The sequence below is a fragment of the Haliaeetus albicilla genome, chromosome 20, assembly GCF_947461875.1.
Source record: "Haliaeetus albicilla chromosome 20, bHalAlb1.1, whole genome shotgun sequence".
In the NCBI taxonomy this organism is placed as follows: domain Eukaryota; kingdom Metazoa; phylum Chordata; class Aves; order Accipitriformes; family Accipitridae; genus Haliaeetus; species Haliaeetus albicilla.
Genome location: NC_091502.1, coordinates 16,515,568 through 16,534,553, shown reverse-complemented (window position 1 = coordinate 16,534,553; position 18,986 = coordinate 16,515,568). Strand labels below are relative to the sequence as shown.

The window sequence follows — 18,986 nt, the reverse complement described above, 5'->3', positions numbered from 1 at the left end:
GAGCTTGAAAATAATAATATTACTATGAAACAGTGTCTGTAAGAATGAACTAGACTGACTATAACACAGGCAACGAAAAGGGCAAGAATTTTACATAAATGCATCTGAGTTCTGCCACTGTAGCCTTCTAGGTAGAGAAGCAACTACTACATTTTGCAAATGTTAGGGTCATATCCAGTGCATCACTTGGCCAAGATTTCAAATGCAACCGAGACAACAGAAGAAGAGAAAAAAATATCCCTTCATAGCTGGGATTTTTTTCAGTCATTCATATTTTATACTGTCCTATTAAGTGCTAAAATGGGACGTTTCAGAAGTAAACAAAGTGTACTATGGTATCTGGAGGAGATGACTCGTTTAATAAAAACACTCACTTGCAAGTTTGACAACACTATTCCTACTGAACCATGCACACACAGACTGAATCTTGTGGCCACATGGTTGTGGCTGAGGGACTGAGCACTACAATGGTTAATTAAGCAGAAAAAACCCCCATGGTTCCACAGAGCATTCCCCACTCAAGGCTCCCCCAAGCATTACATGGATTGCTCCAGAAGTGCTGAGCCAAGAGAGCCCAGAAAGCAGGCCTGCTAAGAACTTGGAGCTAACCCACCAAACCGTAACTTGGTTGACAATAAGAAGAAACTAAAAAGGAAGGTTATTAATTAAGTTTCTAACTAGCTATTAAGAGGAAGTCCAGTTTTCTACCAAAAGTAGCTTTTTTCAGTTCACGCTGGTTATCATACTCAGCTACTCCCCATCTTTGATAATACTCACATTTACAAAAGTTGCATGAGTTACAAATCACCATCACTACAAATGCAAGTTGTTTTGGAAAGCAATTTAAACAATTATAAGCATTTATTGCAAACCAGCTTCTCTCTTCTACCATTTACAAGGAGGCCAGTAAAAGTAAATGCACGTGAACAGAAAAACATTCATGAAACACAAATTGATTTAATTAAAACTGAAAAGGAAAACATATTGCAGGAATAAAAACTCCAGATACATAGCAGTTATTAATTATGAAGTGGCTGATGATCTTGGAAAAGCATTTGGGAATTCATGACCAAATATTCAGCCTTGAATTCTGAGGGAAAGGGAGGGAACCATGACCTTCCAAGGCCTTCAGCACCACTGCACATAAAACTGTACTACTTGATATATTTTTCCATGAACTTTTTGTGAAATTCTGATCGCAGAGTATCATTCACGAATCTTTTGTCCTTTTTTGTTTCGTCTATCCCCTTGGCACAATTCTTGAAGACAACATCATCATCCCATCTGAAAACAAAAGTTTTTAACTTCATTAAGTTTGTATGAAAATTAGGTGCAATTTACAAAAATATATAAATGAAGTTTGGCTCTCCTATTTGAATGTACTAAGAGCAACTAGTCATTAAGATTAGATTTTAGTCTTTAAGAAAAAAAGATCTATTTTTCTAATCCAAGCCATCTCCTACATGCTCCTGAGTTCAAAGTGTGATGAGTATCAGTAAATTAAAGGGGTTTTTATCTTTACAGAAAATAATGACCATTTGAACAGAGCAGAAAAAAACCCTTTGATCTAACGGCCCTTATTTTGATAAATGCAACAGTAATGGGAATATCTGAAAACAACAACTGTATTGAGAAAAATACTGTTATTTATTAATTCTAGTTATGCTAAAAAAAAACCACCAAAACAACAAAAACCCCAAACCAGCTAGATCTTAAAGGGGAGCATAACATCAAATTTCTTGAGGAACTTCGGTCCTGTTACTTTTTGTATCATTATGCAATGTCAGACAAATGCAATTCTCAATATCTCTCTTTTTTAAACACAAAGTAGCAGGATGATTTGTTCAGAGAAATGCACAAGACAATCACTACATGTATCAGTATCCCAATTCTACATTACACTGCTTGTGACAAGATCCAAGGAAGGAAATAAAAACCAATGGCAGCGATAACATTTTCTGACTCCGAGTATCGAGAGGGAGCAAGGGGATGGATATCACAGTACAGACTGCACAGTACCTCCTCTTCACTTTGAAGTTTGCTTGAGGCTGTGCTGGTCCTGTAAGGTTCAGCAGTGGGTTACCACTCAGAATGTTCTCCATCCGAATTCTTTCTTCTTCAGCCTTTTGCTCTTGTTCCTGAGAATCAGAAATGGATATATTACTTTTCTAGGCCACTTTTCTCATCTCGTTGTTAGAGAAAAACATTATTTAGCTGTGAACAGTCACACAGACAGAGCTTTAATTCCTAGCTCCGACTTTTCAGAGCATTTGACACTTGCATACGAGTAGCATAAGGATAGAAGCAGAGATACTCTAAAGAGCTTAACATTGCTAATAAACTGTCAATCTAGCAACACTCATATCTGCTCTACTTAGCTATGATGTTCCATCAAATATTCAGTTAAATTCTAGCTTTACCATTTACATATTTATTATATTAAAACTTGTATACAGATTAAAAGACTTTCTTTATCCTAATGAGAAAAGAGACTACATTATACAATATTCATTAGGTGGAAGAAACCTTACAGCATATTTAAACTTCTCTATCTCCAGCAATCTGCTTGGGTTTTACACCTGCGATTTCCCTAGTGACCAGTTAAAAAGAATATTGAGAAATCCAAGGTGAAACTGAGCAGTGGATGTCATAAGTTTATTTAAGAGTTCCAATATTAAGGAGCAGAAAAATTTTCTTTTCCTTGTACTGTCAAAAGCATGTATCTCAAGCCTAAGTGAAGCACTGCACTACAGGCAACACAAAGTAGATTTCACTGCCCACGCTTCCAAGCTGTATTAATGTATTTAGCGACTTAAATGTTCACAGACTTCAAAATGAATGTGTAATATTCATTTTACATCAACGTATTTTCCACAACCTTTCAAATGTATTACAAGGATTGCTCTTTGATGAAAGTACCAGAAAGAAAAAAAAACAAAACCAACAACTCTTCAAATTTGGATCTCCTTAGTCTCCTGCTCCATGCTAGTTTAAAAATGCACTGAAGTCTCATTAGCACTGCAGGAGACTCAAACCATGGCTTTTAAAAATTATATAAACTAAAGACAAAGAGATCACAAGGTTGGGGTTTTTCTTCCCAAACTGCAGAAAATTCATGGCTGAGGCCTGCTATGGGATCGCAAAAGAGGAATAGTTTTTCTTGATGATAGCGTTTACAAGTTTTAAATGCTAAACTTGAACACCAATGCTAGCCAGAGTTCTCTAGCTTCAAACATTTAATCAATACTAAGTGATATATTACTAAAACTATCTACAATTTACAATGTTTTTCCATTGGACTGATCAGGTATGTGAAATATTCCTATAAAACACCCCAATCCTCTTCAGAACAATACCAACTTAACATACATACGAATACCAGATAATGCAGGATCACTGGTAAAGATTTTACCTTTCAAAATCTACCCAAGTTTTAGTTACCTACCATTACAGTGCTTCTCACAAATAAAATTTAGAACCAGCTGCAATTAATTGCCACTGGGATGGGAAAAGCTCCTCAAAAGGGCATATTGCTTAAAAGCACGGTACACCTTCAGGTCAAGCCCTGTAATGCTCTTATTAAAACATGCACATAGGCAAAACTTGCCCTTGCTGCTGTAGCCATGGAGCTTTAACAAAATCCACAGCAGTTAAAAGTTATTAACAAAAATAAATTAAAGTTTTGCATTTTCAAATACAGCTCTAAATCCAACATTTGCATTCCAACTTCAGTTGTTATTACCACCCCAGTAAATAAGGAAACACAGAGAGCAAAAATACTGGATATGGAACAGCAATTTCCCCCCATACTAGAAATACAAATTCAAATTATACATTTCTCTCCTCTGTGGATTACAGACAAAAAAATATATGCAGCTTCTTCTGCACAGTATGCCAACCTTTGGTTTACCATCTTCCTCCCCTGTAACTGGAGGAGCCAACAGCAGTGAAATCTGATTTACTGCAGTTGTCATGTGTTCCCACCAGAAGTCAAGCAGGCCTCAGACTACGATACAAGCACATGCATGCAAAGTACTAATTTGAAACCAAGCAAAATCTAGGATATTGGTACAAGCAAAAAAATCAGTATTGATTTTCAGGTACCTCCAAAGAGACGATCAGATTCTGTTTAAGACCATTACGCAAATTTACAACAGGATGCAAGCATGTGAAGTGTTCTTTGTGCTGTCCAAAATAAGGTAGGCTCTGCACCATTAAATTTAATCTCCAATGCTCCATTAAAAGTGAGACTTTGAAAAAACAAGAAGTCTGGGACAAATGTTAAAAGCAAGTAAGAATGCTACAACCCCAAATTTCATACTGCACTATACTCAAGAGAAGGTAGGACTAGTAAGAGCATTGCAAGAAATTAATACTCCCCTGTTGAAAAATGCCTCTGTAGACAGAACTGCTTCCAAGTCCTACAGATGCAAACAGATGCAGCATTTTTTCCATTTTAGAGCTGAACTCCAGGGAGCTCTTCTCAAGGTGACATGCAGAGCATGGCCCAGTCTTGCCCTCAAATTTCTAAGACATTAACCTCAGCCATGATCCAAAGTTACTGACCCTGTGCATCATGCACCACTTTAGCTGGGACACACATAACTATCTTATGCTGTTTTTTTATGATGCATGAAAATGCATCCACACACCACTGACAAATGCAGACAGAACTACAATGCACTCCACACACAGTATTTCTTCGATGGTCAAAAGTCCACTGGAGTCAGTCAGCATCTTTTGGGGGAGAAATACAGTTGTTCTTCCCTCCCTTCCCCCATTTCAGATTTTATCTCAACAGCTCCTACAAAGCCGATGGTTCCAGCATTCTCCACCATGCATGAAGAGAAGTGAAAAGCACTCAGTCATTTGAATTGTAAGCATTCAGAATCACTAGAGGAAGATAAGGCCAATATTAAGAATCACAAAAAATATGCACATAGTACTCCAGAGTTCTTATTACACACAAATGCACATTTAATTTTTCTATAGTAAGATTTAAAAAGGCATGTTAGGCATCATCCTAACTTTTATCTGCTTTACATAACCTATGTAATATCCTTCAGCCTCAATTAGCCTGACACAGTTTGCTCTCTGATAACGAAAAAAGCATTATCAGACTGAAGTGATAAAATGTGGCAATAGGGGAGAAAAAAAGAAAAGAAAAAAAAAGAAAATCAAAACTGAAATAACACTTTTAAGAAGCGTTACACTACAAGTAGTGGTATAAGACTAAGTGTAGGATTTAGCTCCAGATTAAGACACCTACATCTAGACATCTGCTTGTAAGTACCTGAGCTCACATCTCAGCAGAGATCTAGAGAATACAATGAGTCAAGACAGTTTTTCTGCTCACACTAAATTACACACAGAGGAGACCAACCATGCTGCAGGCTCTACTGACTGCATCTCCATTGTACCACCACGGAAGCTGGGATACATTAACTTGTACGTTGACCCCAACAACTTGGTATTTCAAGCTCAACTGAATCATGTCTAAAACTAATTGCTAGCAAAAAACTACATTGACTCAAGTCAACTACAATTCCAGAGGACTGGAGGGTAGCAAAAACTGCACTATAATCAAAAGAAGTGGTAGAGACAATCTTGGGAATTTCACAATTACATTTTACTTTTGCACCTTTTAAATTATTAAAAACAATTATGAACATAACACTAACAGAAGCTGTCAAACGTTCTTTTATAGTGACAACTGTTACAGAAAATATCTATGAATCTTATTTTCAAATGCTGATTTTCCATATTCACGTAAGAGATGGTCCAAAGCCCCTGGGCACTTTGTGCAACCCTTCGCTGCTTCTCAGCAATGTTCACAAACAGAACTCTGCTGGCTTTTAGACCCAGAGAGGCAGAACAACTAGAAGTAGTAACAAACTGCATAAGCTTATCTTTGTCATTAAAGATCAACAGATTAGAGTCTGAAAGGAAACAGATCTGTTGAGTAAGGCATCTCCACTTTTAGTCACTTTACAAATAAGACTTGGCATGCATAGTAAATTATTTATGGAATTCAATCACTCAAAGCTGTTCCAGGCTGGATGACTTTTCAACATATTTGCTACAAATTCTAGGAAGCAGGCTAATTCTGAAGATTAGTCTTGAAGATTTTTTGTATTATTTAGCTTCACTAAAACCTCCCAAAGAAGGTATTCAAAATTGAAAAAAGGTAATTTACTAAGACATGACATGGAGGAAATACTAGTGATGTAAAGTTGACATTTACACTTAAGCTAAGTTACACATTTTGGCCAGAGCTGCATGCAGAATCCCTCATCTCCAGCCAAAAGAGGGTTTCATTATGTTTCAGAATTTTCCACATAAATCTTCCACTGCCCACTCCTCCACTGAAAGCCGGGACACTCCAGGCGATGGAGCATGGGTTGTATCAAATCAAACAGACCAGACATAACCTTCATAGCCATCTGAGCTTCACACCTCTGAGGCAAATCATGCACAGCTGTTCACAAAATAAGCAGCTCTGGTTGCTCCAAAGCCTACATTGTTCTTTTGTGTGGTGGAACAAAGGCTTATTAAGCTAAAACACTATGGATACAACAAACCCACAACAGAAGGAAAGCCTAAGGGGGAAAATAATACCTCTGTATTCACTCCACCTTTTCTAAAATAATGCCTCTTTCCCTGCCTTTCCGTTCAGCAAGACGAGGTATACAACTCTCTTCCTAAGCCATTTTAGCAAAAAAACCACGATACAGATTATTCCATCACTACAGACAGCAGCGCTGCGCTTTTCAGTGGCAGCGTCTTGCACCAGCTATCTGCAGAGATGAATCACATATCAACCATGCTGTAACCACCATGTTAGAGGCAGAAGCAATAGAACAGGAATATTATTGTGTGGGCAATAAGACTGGACTGGCAGAGGGAGTCCCATACCCCAAGGAAGCAGATGGAGAATCGGATCTCACAGCAAGCCTCCACTGTACAACTGAACTCACCACGTGGCATCACAGCTGGGGGAAAAAAAAGCGGACAAAACTATATTAACCTTAACTAAACAATTATTCCTTATCTTGCTGTAAGAATAACAGTCCCTTGGCATACTTGTTTCTGACCGCAAAGGAAAGAAAAACATTATTGTTACCATGGGTTGTTTTTTTTTTTAGTATAGTTCCTACCCTTAGCACAGAGCAAGATCACTTTTACAGAAAGTGCTGAAATTCCTGAAATGACTCCATTGTATCAGTTTTTGTAGATGTTGAGTAGCTGAAAGAAAACATGAAACACCCACATTTCACTGAAGGCTGGGGAAAAAATAAATAATAATAATAATAATAATAAAAAAAAAATCACATAACCTTATTTAAATGCTAATTTTTGAATGACAAACTATGACAGAACTGCATTTAGCAGCAGGGAAAGAAACTTAATAATGCAGAGATCCACCCCAGTTATTCAATCCCATGCAACTTAGTAACTCTATGCAATACAATGATTCAAATAACTGACTGAAACTTCAAAAAATAAGAGCGCAGAGTAATCACAACTGCAGTGCCTATACGCAGATTTGTTGTCATTTTGCCCACAAGGGAGGGGACATTATCATTAGCTCTTGGCAAGGGTAAGTATTGCTAGCATGTCTCAAACATTTAATGAAGAAACATATTCTGCCATCTGCTTTTGCCTCTTCACTGAAATTCTTTCTTAATCACTGATTTGATATTCTAGTTTTAGTTAGACCCTTAAAATTTAAGTGAAAAGGTTAATATTTACCAAGATTCATTTTCTAATGTTTTATTTGAAAGTCTGTGACACAAATAAAACACAGGATAGAGCCAAGATCTATTCTGACTGTTGGTAAAGCAATATATTTAGTTATAGAGAAACACTTGGTGAAATAAAACTGTTAAGAAAACAAACCAAAAACTGAATGGATGTTAAATAGCTTTGCTGGAACTGCACACGTACATTCAGCTGCTCACTGGTTTGAGGTTTGTTTTTAATTATTTCAATCTACCTTTTAAGGAAGTGCTTGAAAATTGAAACTCAAGAGCATTGTAATGCTGAATTTGGAATATTGAAATGTTTCCAAGAAACCTACCCATGGATAGTTCATGTACACAGCAGACCTAGCATTTGTACAGTTTTAGACAGACTCAGAATTATTTCACAGAAATGGCTTTCAAAACTAACATTTCCTGGTCAGCTTAGCGTCAACCTGAGAGATTAAAATTGTGGAGGGTGTGAGAAAAGTCAGGGGGACTCCCATGCTCAATCAATTTTTAAAAATACTCATAGTATTTATTTAATGTTTCTATAGAACTCAAGGGAATTAAAGGATTTTGAGAAGCTAACAAGCTTTGACAGGAATTGCTTATTTGGTTGACAAACTATTTGCTTCACAGATTACAGAGAAATACGAGTGTGAAGGAAGTTAGAACCTCTTAATACTAGTATTTGTCAAAACTAGATTTAGAGGATTTCTATGGAAATTGGTATTACCACATAACGGAAGTTAACAGAGAGCATGTTGATCTGAAAAAAAAGCAGATTCCCATCTTTTGTTTTTAACTGCTGTCTCACCCGAGATGCATTTTAAAAGGAGCAGGCCTCTTTTCATGACAACTTAAATACTGGACACCAAAGCAATAAGTGAGAACAGTTAACAAAAAATATAGTTTACTTTAAATGAAGTCTCAGAAATAATTGGACTAGCATTTTAATAAATAAAAATAACTAAAGTATCAGAAAAAAATTACATATGGCACAAATTTGGGATATATTGCTGTATTTTACCCACTTTATCTTGTTAGGACCCTGGCACGTTCCAAGAAGATGCAGATGCATGTTAATAACAACAAAGAGATTTGAGAACGATGTGCAGAAGATTGAACAGGCATTCACTCTGCAGTTTCCCTTTGCCTTGCCACTAGTTTACCCATGCTGCCTACTAGGGACAGCAGTGTTTCAGCAGATAAACCATCCCTGTACACAGATTAGGACTAACAGCGACTACATAATTAAGATTTTACATGAGATTTTATCCTCAAGTCAGCTGGATGACTAATATAAGGCTACTTACAAAATTAGGTTTAAATTACCGTTTGGAAGACATAATAATATGTAATCCCACATATCTGAAGGGAAAAGGGATTTATATAAAATGGCTGTAAAATGCTTTGCCAGTAACACCTTATTTCAAAGCCGTGGAAAACAAGGCATAATCTAAACAGATTGCACCCCTACAGCCAACATAAAGTGATCTTTCCTAAGGAGACCTTTAGTCCTAAAGATTCTTTCCAAGGCCACACCCACCCTTGGTTTTTACATTTTCCATCAACGTAGTCTTAAGTTTCCTACTCTCAAAAAAACCCAAGAAAATAAAATTCCAAGCACTTATAGAGCACCCACTATTTACGGAAGACGTCAATTTTTAAGAAAGCCTATCTGCAACCAGCTGGTGAAAGGATGAACAGAGTACATAGTGAGTGTGCGATAGTGTGCACTATTGCAAACAAATAACTAATACTAATTTTTAGGAAGAAACAAAACATATTCATTTCAGATAATCGTGCATGTATTCAGTATGCACACAGCATTGGACATTATAAACCCTGCTTCTGGGGGAAGGAGGACATTCATGAAGGTAAAAAATAATACCAGTTTGGAGACAGCAAAATAAAGCAAGTGCTATACTAAATACTTCATAGCTTTTAGCACCCTCTAGTGACAAAATAAGAATTTCATAGAGATTATAACTCCTGTTTTCTACACACAGGGAAGCATGCATTTGGTTGTCTGTGCTGTATTTTACTACCATTATTTTCCTAATGCAAGTTTTCTACACTGAAATGTGACAAGTTATGCTGTTTAATCTAGATGTATAATTTCAACTATCAGGCAAAGTGAAAAATCCATACAGAACTAAACTTTCATTTTAAGCACTGTGCAAGGACAGCTGAAGTAAGCCGACGTAGAAGTCCTTCCTACACATTGTTACCCTTAATTTGTAGTTTAGTACATTTCACACAGGAATACATGGAAGAATTGTTGCCAGTGTTTTTAAGTAATTTTCACCATGTTATTACTGCAGAACACAATTTCATTGCTGCATGGTGTGCTTCAAATGCCTAGATAAAGAGATGAGAAACACTTTCAGACACGCTTTAATGTAAAAGACCATTCACAGGCCAGATGGAGAATCAAGTATCAACAGTTTTCTACAGCAAAATTTCTGCACTGAAGCAGCATGATACAGCTTTTAGCCTTCCAAAGTACTTAACTCCAAAATTGCAGAGCTCACTGTTTTTACAGGCCTTGCTGATTCTAAAGGTAAATTTCTATACTGTTAGCCAAGAGTAGGCAAGCACTACATTGCTGCCTACAGTAGTTAAAACATTATCCTCTCCTAGCTGTTCCTAGCGTCTGCTAGATGCTATGCCCTATTCACTGCCAGTTGACTCTACTGGAGAACATTCATGAAAAACGTTAAACTATAAGCGTGTCTGTTAAACTACAGAAAAGGTTATGAGGCACCAAAACATTAAGTTGTCACAGCAGCCTTTGATTACCCTCCTGATCAGCATTTATATGTTTATTCAGCATGTTCTAAAAAACACCTCAGATTACCTTATACAAAGATGACAGATAGCTTGTTTGAGGGAGGGGGTTGGATGGGGTTTTTGTTTGTTTGCTTTGGGTTTTTTGTTTTTTACACTAATGGAGAATCTACTTATAAAAACATACAAAACTACTCAAATTGAAGCATGCAACATTTTTCAAAAGCACTAAAACAATTTCAGCCCTGCTCGAAGGAAGAAAGTGCTTACTAAAAGCAGAAGAGGGAATGCTGCACATATCCACCACTCCTGTTGCACCACCAGAGGCAGAGCATTTCAGTAGTGCAGATGAAACACCTGGACTCTATAAACTCTGTTGCAATACAATGTTAGAGCTATTACAGTTCATCTTAAGTCCTGATTAGTTTGACAACACAGATTATTTCCAGAAACAATCCCTAGAAGTCCATTCATCAATCAGGGATTTTGCTAACGCACTGCATCCCAACAATCTCTTACACCAAGGAGGTGTGGGAGCCAACAGCATAGGATTCCATCCCGCTCACGAGAAAACAATCTCAACTATAGGGCCTTCCCTCCCCTTTCAAGGGCAGAACATGGTGTTTCTATCTGTAGAGAGATTATAGGGAGGTATGAAGGCTACATGTGAGTTGACCTTCCAAGTTCTGAAAAGACTGCCATATTATTATTCATATTTGTGGAAACATTTCTCAAATAAACTCACCTGTGTATAATCACATGAAAACAGTTCTGGTCTTATAGTCACAACTGGTGCTTCTTGCCAAGGCAGCACAGCACCAGTGCTGTGAAACAGCAACTACTGTATAAAACTTGCAGCCGTTAGAAAAAGCATCAAAAAGCACAGATTTTTATTTCATAAATAAAAATCGTATTTCTTGTTTCATAAAAGCTAGTTAACAAATGAAATTACACTGGACAGTATGTAACTCACTAATACAACTATATAGTTTGGTATGATAGCCGTCTTCAGAGAAGGACTTGCATACGAGAAGCAAGATTATCTTGACTCACTGCCTCTACAAAGTGTTGGGAAAGCGAATAAAATGTTTTAGTCAGTAAAATGTTCAGTATGTCTACTAAAGAAAATAATTCTTGACAACAATTATTAGATATAAGAACAAACCCATCACACTTGACACAAGTTTTGAAGGGCACTTAACTTGGTTTACCAGTTCTCACTCATCCTAAGTACTTAAGGCACACCAGTTTTAATAAACACCAGTTTGCAAAAAACAGATGCTCTTTAATGGGCGAGATTTTACCTTTCGAGCCTGTTCCTCAGCTCGTTCTTTCTTGATTTTTTCCAGTTCAGCCAGAAGAGCTGCAGTGTCATCATCATCACTGTCTTCCAAGTCCTCATCTTCATCATCTTCCTAATAGCAACAAAAGGAAACAAGAAGCAGCTTGCTCATTTCATTTAATAAAAACAGTCCTGGTCTGCCCAGCTAAGGCTGCAATTTGCTGCTGGTTGATTTCTGAAGTACTTGGGTGCTTGGAGTAGCACCAGCAAATACAATACAAATGGTTTATTTGCTCGTGTAAAGTCAAGACAAAAACATGTTTGTGCTTTTTGGATGACTGCAATTATTTTTTTGTAATTCAAATGCTATATAGCTGACAGATTCTAGAGAACGGCTGTCCCCACTAATCATTGCAACATAAGTCATTATAATAGTGTGCCCGAATACCCCGTCCAATATTGTTGGGACCAAATATAACAGGATTAAAAAAACCCTGAGCTTATTGTCAAGCCTTAGACCTAAATCCTAGACATCAGGATGAGGAGAGGAGCCAAGAGCAAGAATCCATTGCTCATGCAGACAGTCAGTGTATCTCAACAGTTCTACCTTTGGGGAATTCTAACTAACCCAGTAGTTGACCAAATCTAAAAAGTCACCCATTTCCCACACTTCAAGTGGTATTTTCAGTTCCCTAGTTTTTGTGTGCTTTCTAAGAATACCATTACAGCATGGACCAGAATCCTCTGAACCACTCTGGACTTCCACCACAGTAGAGTAACTGTGAAAGGAAGATATGCTGGAACCCGTCTTTAATCTTTAGCAGACCTAAACGTACATATTTTAGTAATGGTGAATCCTGAAGGCAGGACAATGAAAGGAAAGAAGACAGAAAAAAAGATACATACATCAGTAAGAGGATCGTCTGCATCAAGATTTGCTGCAGGAATCTGGTCTAGCCGAGGCTTCTTGGACACAGAAGATGATGTTGTGTGTTCTATGGCATAAGATTTAAAAAGAAAGGTGACTAAGTCACTTCATTTAACAGAATCTAATGTCAGAAAGCAAAAATCTTCACAAACAATTAGTCTTGCATTAGAGTAAGAGATACAAGCTCATGCTTACTTTTTTCTCACTTCTCAATCTTAATGCCCATGCTAATTCCTTGCCTGTAGGTATCCTCAAGGGAAGCAATAACATCCCCAAACTTACAATTTGGCCTCCAGAAGTTTTTTGAAGTCATTATTTCAAGAAGAAAGAATAGCAGAAGAAAAACGTGTGGAGAAATATCCTTATTCTATATATCCAACTGGAGGGTTCCCATTCAAGGACCACCCCAAAGCATTACTGTTGGCTAGCTTGGTCCAAACCACATCTGCTTTTCATCTGTGAATCTGACAGCCTCACAATACCTTCACAGCTAAACCTAAAGTAGCTAAATTCTGTCAAGCTTAATACTAAAAACGAGTATTTCTCAAAACCCCCTTTGATTTTCATTTTAATTATCACTTCACTATATCTCAACAGAATTGCATACTTTAAAAAGGGATTTATTGTTACACTGGTGCTGTAACACTAGAAGATGAGTCATTCCCCATCTCCTTTCTGTCTCGCTTGTCCAAGTACAAAAAAAAAAGCCCTTTATTAGCTGTACATACTTGTTGCCAATTCATTACAATCATACAGTATCAGCTGGCCTGCACGATGGCCTATGCTATTCTACTGGCTGGCCTAGATTTCTGCTAGCATGAAGCCAGCATGAAAGCCAGCGGACATTCCCTTGCAGGTCAACAGCTCCGAACTATCAGACCAATACCCTAAATTCTACTCTCATAACATGCTTTCTGCAACCTGCAAAATTCTTACAACACCAAGTTTTGTGCAAGAACAATGCCATACAAAGGTATTAAGATTTTTGCTTCTTTGTTTTTACCTCTGGTTGGTCTGTCTCTATTCTTTTCTCTTGCAGCGACCCGTTCTCTCTCCTCTAGCTCCCTTCTGAAATCACGGTTACGGACCTCTTCAGGAGCATCCTGAGTGGTCTGTCTAAAACAACATGAGGGGGGAAAAATTGCTGAAGTTGACAGTCTGCAGCTGGGAGCAATTTTTTCAAGGAGGCCAATAAATCCTGGGGTGAACAGGTAAGTATAGAGAATAAGAACTGGGCACCATGTAGACATGTGTTTGTTTATTCTCTCTTCATCAGCCCCCTTCTCTGTATGCATTACACACACACACAGACACGCAATGTCACATACACAGGCTCCTTCCAGTGGCTCTCAAATAAATTAAAAGACCATACATAAATTCCTACAAAACCAGGATGACTACATCTACCTTTTGTAGCTATGTCTAAATCTTCCTTCTCCAGCAGTTCAAGCCCAGTGTCCTAGCAGACACCCACAAGCATTATGGTCAACTTTCCTCACTGTTTTATCACTCGAAGTTGCTGCTGCAAACCTAGTCTCTAAGGCTAGAGCAAACTTTTCATAAACCTTTTCCCCTCCAAGAGACATACCAGATAATCTCCCATGACTGTTAAAAAAGTTGGGAGAACAAGCAAAACACTAGCTTTAGTGAAACACATTGCAAATACATGTTTTTCCCTCTTTTATATAACACACAATGGCCAAAAGCAACAGACTATTTATATTTGAGTCACAATAAGTTCCACCTAGAGAGCACTGAATTTTCTGTGGAAATCTTGAAAAGAACTAATGAATAAAAACAAACAGCAACTCCTTTCACCTTTCTGTGAACCCAGTGCTGGAAATAAGAGTGCCTGGAAGAAACCCAGACTGAAGCCATTGTAAACACATTGTGTGCACAGCCTGTCTTTATGATGAAGTATTTCATTTACTTTTGTAATTAAAAACCTGAACTTGGAATCCCTGATATAGCTGCAAAATCCCCCCAAACCCTGTGTCGTTCAAGTGAACATGAGTGGGACTGAAACACTGACCTTTTCCTGCAATGATGCAGTCCTGGCAATTTAACAAAGACAACTTTGTATTAGGTATTTGGGAGAAAGAACAGAAGACACTTAATGCCCCCTCTGTCTCTCTCTCTCTCATGCACATGGAGGGATTTGTTAAAACATACATTGTATATTCCTGTACATATTTGTCCCCACACACTTCTTTCAAAGCAACAGGCTGGTGTTCCAAACACCGCTTTTGTTTAAACAAACAAACCACACCAGCAATTTTTCCCATAACAACAAAATGCATTTGACAGCACTTTTTGTGCTGTTGATTTTGCCATTCTCCAAAACACTCCAACTCCCTTATCCATACATACTCTTAAAAAACAAAGGGGCAGGAGGAAAGACGTGAAAGGGTAAACATCTGCACAAAAAAGTGCAAATGTAAAACCTTAACAGTAATTCCACTGACGAGAGTAACATCAGTTCCATAAAAAGATAATTTCTAGGCTGACATATTTAATTTAAATTCTAGGCGTCTGTATCACATTGACTCCAGATTTCATTTAATCTTTCAAAAGGATAACGAAGACTTATTATGCATTTCAAACAGAGGAAAATATTCCTAAGATCCCATTATCTTTCCCACTGATTAAAGCAATTTCCTCTCCTAGGACCTGGATGAACCACCTGCAGTGTTTAACATCAGCTCTTCCAACACGTACTACTACCTGAGTGCTATTCCATGACTTCCCTGCCTCCTTTTAATGCCCTTCCCAAGTGGTTCCTTGCCCAATACATGATGTGGTTTTCCTGCTTTTAAGACATGCTCAACTTCGCTCCTCTTATCCCATCTTGCTCTGCAAGTGCAGCACCCTCTGTGGCTCACTCCCAGTGACAACTTTCTTTCCACTCCACTGCCTGAAATGCTTGGTCTCCAAAGCTCACCTTCTTCTGACAATTCAATCCCATAAGCAGTAATAAATACCACTAAAATTAAACCTCTCCAATCACTTGCAATGCACTTGATCTCCTAGGTCTGCTTTGGAGACTTACACTTTCAGCCCATTCATTCAACCCTGTCGCACAATCTCTGGCACCTGCTCAGTGTCAAGCACAGCAACATCTATTGCGAAAATTTCAGAGTACCACTCATAATAAAAAAATCATTCCCAGCCTGTTTTGCCATAAGACAAAAAAACCAATACTAACCTGTATTTGATTTTAGTATGAGAAGGAAGGTCTCTGCTGGAATATTGTTTGGATAGTTGACTTAAGTCTCCTTCACCTTTTCCTCTTCCTCCTCTCGCAGGTTCAAATGTTGGCCTCGCTGCTGTTGTCATTTTAAGTGCTACAGAATCAAAGAATAAAGACAGCCGTTACTACAACTTACAGTGGAAGACATTCACCAGAAGCTACTTTGTTCCTGGCACTGTAGAAACAATGACAAGTCCTACTACAGAATACCAGCTATCACTCATCTCACGGTCCTCGAAATTTAAGGAGGTTTTTTTTGACAAAACTGACAGAATCTATTCAGATTTTCAAAACAAAGTCTTTTCCAACATGCTTGAAAGATGATATACAGACTCTAACCTAAAAATACCAACCTACATTTGTAAGGTAAATAAAACCAGCCAGAAGCTGGTCTCCTATCCTTAAGGCAAGCCGTATAGTCTTGTAACTAAACTCTTTCCCCTTCTGAAAAATGACAGCCAAAAAAGACTGCCTAGTGGGAATGACCCCTCCATTATTCCCCAAACCATATCTAGGTATCATCACTAGAAATGCTGGCTGACACAGACCATACCAAGCCTAGGATGGTGTTGATAATTATATATTGATGAAGATCATGCAACTTGAATGTTCCAGCCCTCGTCATGGCCCTGTTCAGTTCTCTAGCACAGGCACAGCACTGTCATTAATACTGCAGCACAGTCCTTTGGGACCAACCTGCGCAGAGTTCCAGCTGGCCAGCAAAACCTTCTGAAGGGCTAGGCTTAATGTTCCCTGGTAGCAGACAGCTTTACCCTTACGTAAACAAGTGCAATTAAAAAAGCTCAGACAAATGCAGAAGCTTTCATCAGCTCTCACTTAGAAACTGCAAGAACTCACATACTGCTAGCGTGTCCTAAAAAATGAAACGCTACTGTCGATTCCTCTGTGGCAAAGGAGTGAAACAGACCCTGACCAGCCTCAGCCACGCAGACACCCTGTCAGCATGCACTGTGTTCAGCGCTGCTGGACAGGAGCTGGAGACCCTGCAATCCCAAACCACTGTGCCAAGAGTTTAAGATGGTTAACCAATGCCAAACCCCCCTGCATGATCAACCAGCGCCATCTTAAATCTACTGTCTGAAACTATGCTCATTCCTGCTGCACCAAGGCACACACATTCGTTAACCACAGACTAAAGATACACAAGAGAGATACATCTGCAGAGATACATAAAGGCACCAGTCCTACCAACCAGAAGGTTGGATGTTAAAGGATGACAAGAGAACTTATTAAAGAATATTAAAAAGCAAAGAAAAAAAAGTGATATTGCTCCATATGCTTTTGTGATACACAAAAAGTTATTTATGCTCTGCTTGCATTATTTGTTATTTTTTCACTTTTAATGAGATCACAAAACACATGACTTCAGTGTTAAAATTATAAAGAACCACATCTAATGCGGCCGCACAGCTTCATGAAGCATTAACAAATCCCCTGGAAACTGTCCCTCCTTCTCTTAAGTCAGTTTGTATTCGGCTCGGCCTTAAAGGACCCAAGCTCAACCCGAAACCACTCAGGGACCGTCACACTGACTGCTTAGGTTTCCGAAACACAGCCCCGGAGAGGCCTCTGCAGCGCTACACGAAGACAGGACCGGCCACGCAGGGGTTGTTAGCCAAGAGAAAGCGACCGGGCCCGGCCTGGAGCCGAACTGCCTTGGCCACGCAGGGCCGCGCCACAGCCGGCCCCTCCGCACCGCCCTCACGGGGGAGCCCGAACCCCAGCTCCGGCCCCCGCCGACACCCCGACCCGCAGCAGCAGCGGGGCTGGAGCTCCCGCCTCCTCCCACCGCGCTTCGCCCCCCCAACCCAACCACGCTCCGCTGTCCTCCACAAAGACGCTGCCCCTCGCTCGCCCCAGCTGCCCCCGGGCCCCCTTCGCGCCCCAGCCGCAGCCCGTCCCCTCAGAGGAACCCCAGCACCCCTCGCCCAGGGCCGCCTTTTTCCCCCTCAGGGACCCCAGCACCGCCCTCCCAAGCACGCCCTCCCTCCCCGCCCCGGCCAGCTCGCTCGCCCACCGCCTCCCCGCGTACTTACACCGCGACCTCCCCCCGCCCTGCGCAACCGGGCCCTACGCCACCACCATAATTCCGCCAAGAGCCCACAAGGCACCGCGCGGGAACCAGAGACACAGCGGGGCGGAAGCTGCCACCGAGGGAGGGCTTACCATAGAGAGGGCTGGAGGGGCGGTCACGTGAGGGAGGCGAGCGTGTCCGCCATGACGGCTACCGAGGCGGAAGCGGGCGCTGCGGCAGCGCTGCTGCCGGCGTAGCCATGGCGGCTTCCTCGGGCCCTCCTTCCCCTCGGACCGGGGTCGGGCGAGCCCGGCTCGGGACAGGGAGCTCGGGGCGCCCGTCCTGCGGGCTCGGCCTTGCCCGGGAAGAGGGCCTTGCCCTGAGGTGCCACCAGGCCGTGGGTCCTGCGCAGGCCCTGCCCGGGCAAGGCCTCCCCTGGGCGGCCTGCGGGCCGCCGGGCTCTGGCCGGTGCGTGGGGACCGGGCAGGCCCTGGGGGAAGGCCAGGGGACAGTTAGGGTGAAGGGTCTGAGGGCATAGTGCAGCCCTAACTGTAACCTGCTGCTGTGAGCCACTGGCAGGTCTTCTCTCATCAATTAGGTCTTGATTAGACTTGCGAGTTGCCTGTCTCGGAGGAGTCTGCCCAGAGGCTGCTTGCTTGATGTAGGAGGCTTGGAAAAGGGCGGTGTACTAGTTATGTGAAACAGCACTTCGTGGCTTCAAAGCGCTTGCCCTGGGTGTTGAAGCGAGGAGGGATGAGGGATGGCCGTGGAAGAGGGAAAGGGTTAAGGAGATAGGGTTGGGATCCTTGTAGGGATGGTGGGGAGGGATAGAAACAATGGCAGAGGGAGGAAGAGGGAATACCTCAGTCATTCTCTTTGCTCAGAGGTGTGTATTAGCAACATCAGCCCAAGCCCGACGGTCAGTCAGCAAGCTCCCCCCGCCCCCCTTACAA

The 18,986-nt window shown here is 40.5% G+C and overlaps 1 protein-coding gene across 2 annotated transcripts; it reads right to left on the bottom strand.

The window, feature by feature from the left end:
• Positions 1-937: 937 nt before the first annotated feature.
• CWC15 (CWC15 spliceosome associated protein homolog) lies at positions 938-18,200 on the bottom strand. Of its 2 annotated transcripts, none has more exons than XM_069808360.1 (7): positions 18,056-18,200; positions 15,954-16,092; positions 13,752-13,864; positions 12,727-12,815; positions 11,843-11,953; positions 2,020-2,138; positions 938-1,284 (listed from the first exon to the last, which is right to left on the bottom strand). In XM_069808360.1, exons 2-7 carry the CDS (start codon positions 16,082-16,084, stop codon positions 1,155-1,157), a joined length of 693 nt encoding a protein of 230 aa, XP_069664461.1. In that variant the 5' UTR covers positions 16,085-16,092; positions 18,056-18,200; the 3' UTR covers positions 938-1,154. The 2 variants fall into 2 exon arrangements, with proteins under 2 accessions (XP_069664461.1, XP_069664463.1); XM_069808362.1 differs by lacking the exon at positions 18,056-18,200 and adding an exon at positions 16,857-16,875.
• Between the last annotated feature and the right edge of the window lie 786 nt (positions 18,201-18,986).

Excerpts from the sequence above, each read along its gene's own strand:
- CWC15 (XM_069808360.1), bottom strand. The coding sequence starts at position 16,084 with ATGACAACAGCAGCGAGGCCAACATTTGAACCTGCGAGAGGAGGAAGA. Across the intron at positions 12,816-13,751 it reads TAGAGACAGACCAACCAGAG|AACACACAACATCATCTTCT; the intron begins GTAAAAACAAAG and ends CTTATGCCATAG. Across the intron at positions 2,139-11,842 it reads CTGAGGAACAGGCTCGAAAG|GAACAAGAGCAAAAGGCTGA; the intron begins GTAAAATCTCGC and ends TCTGATTCTCAG.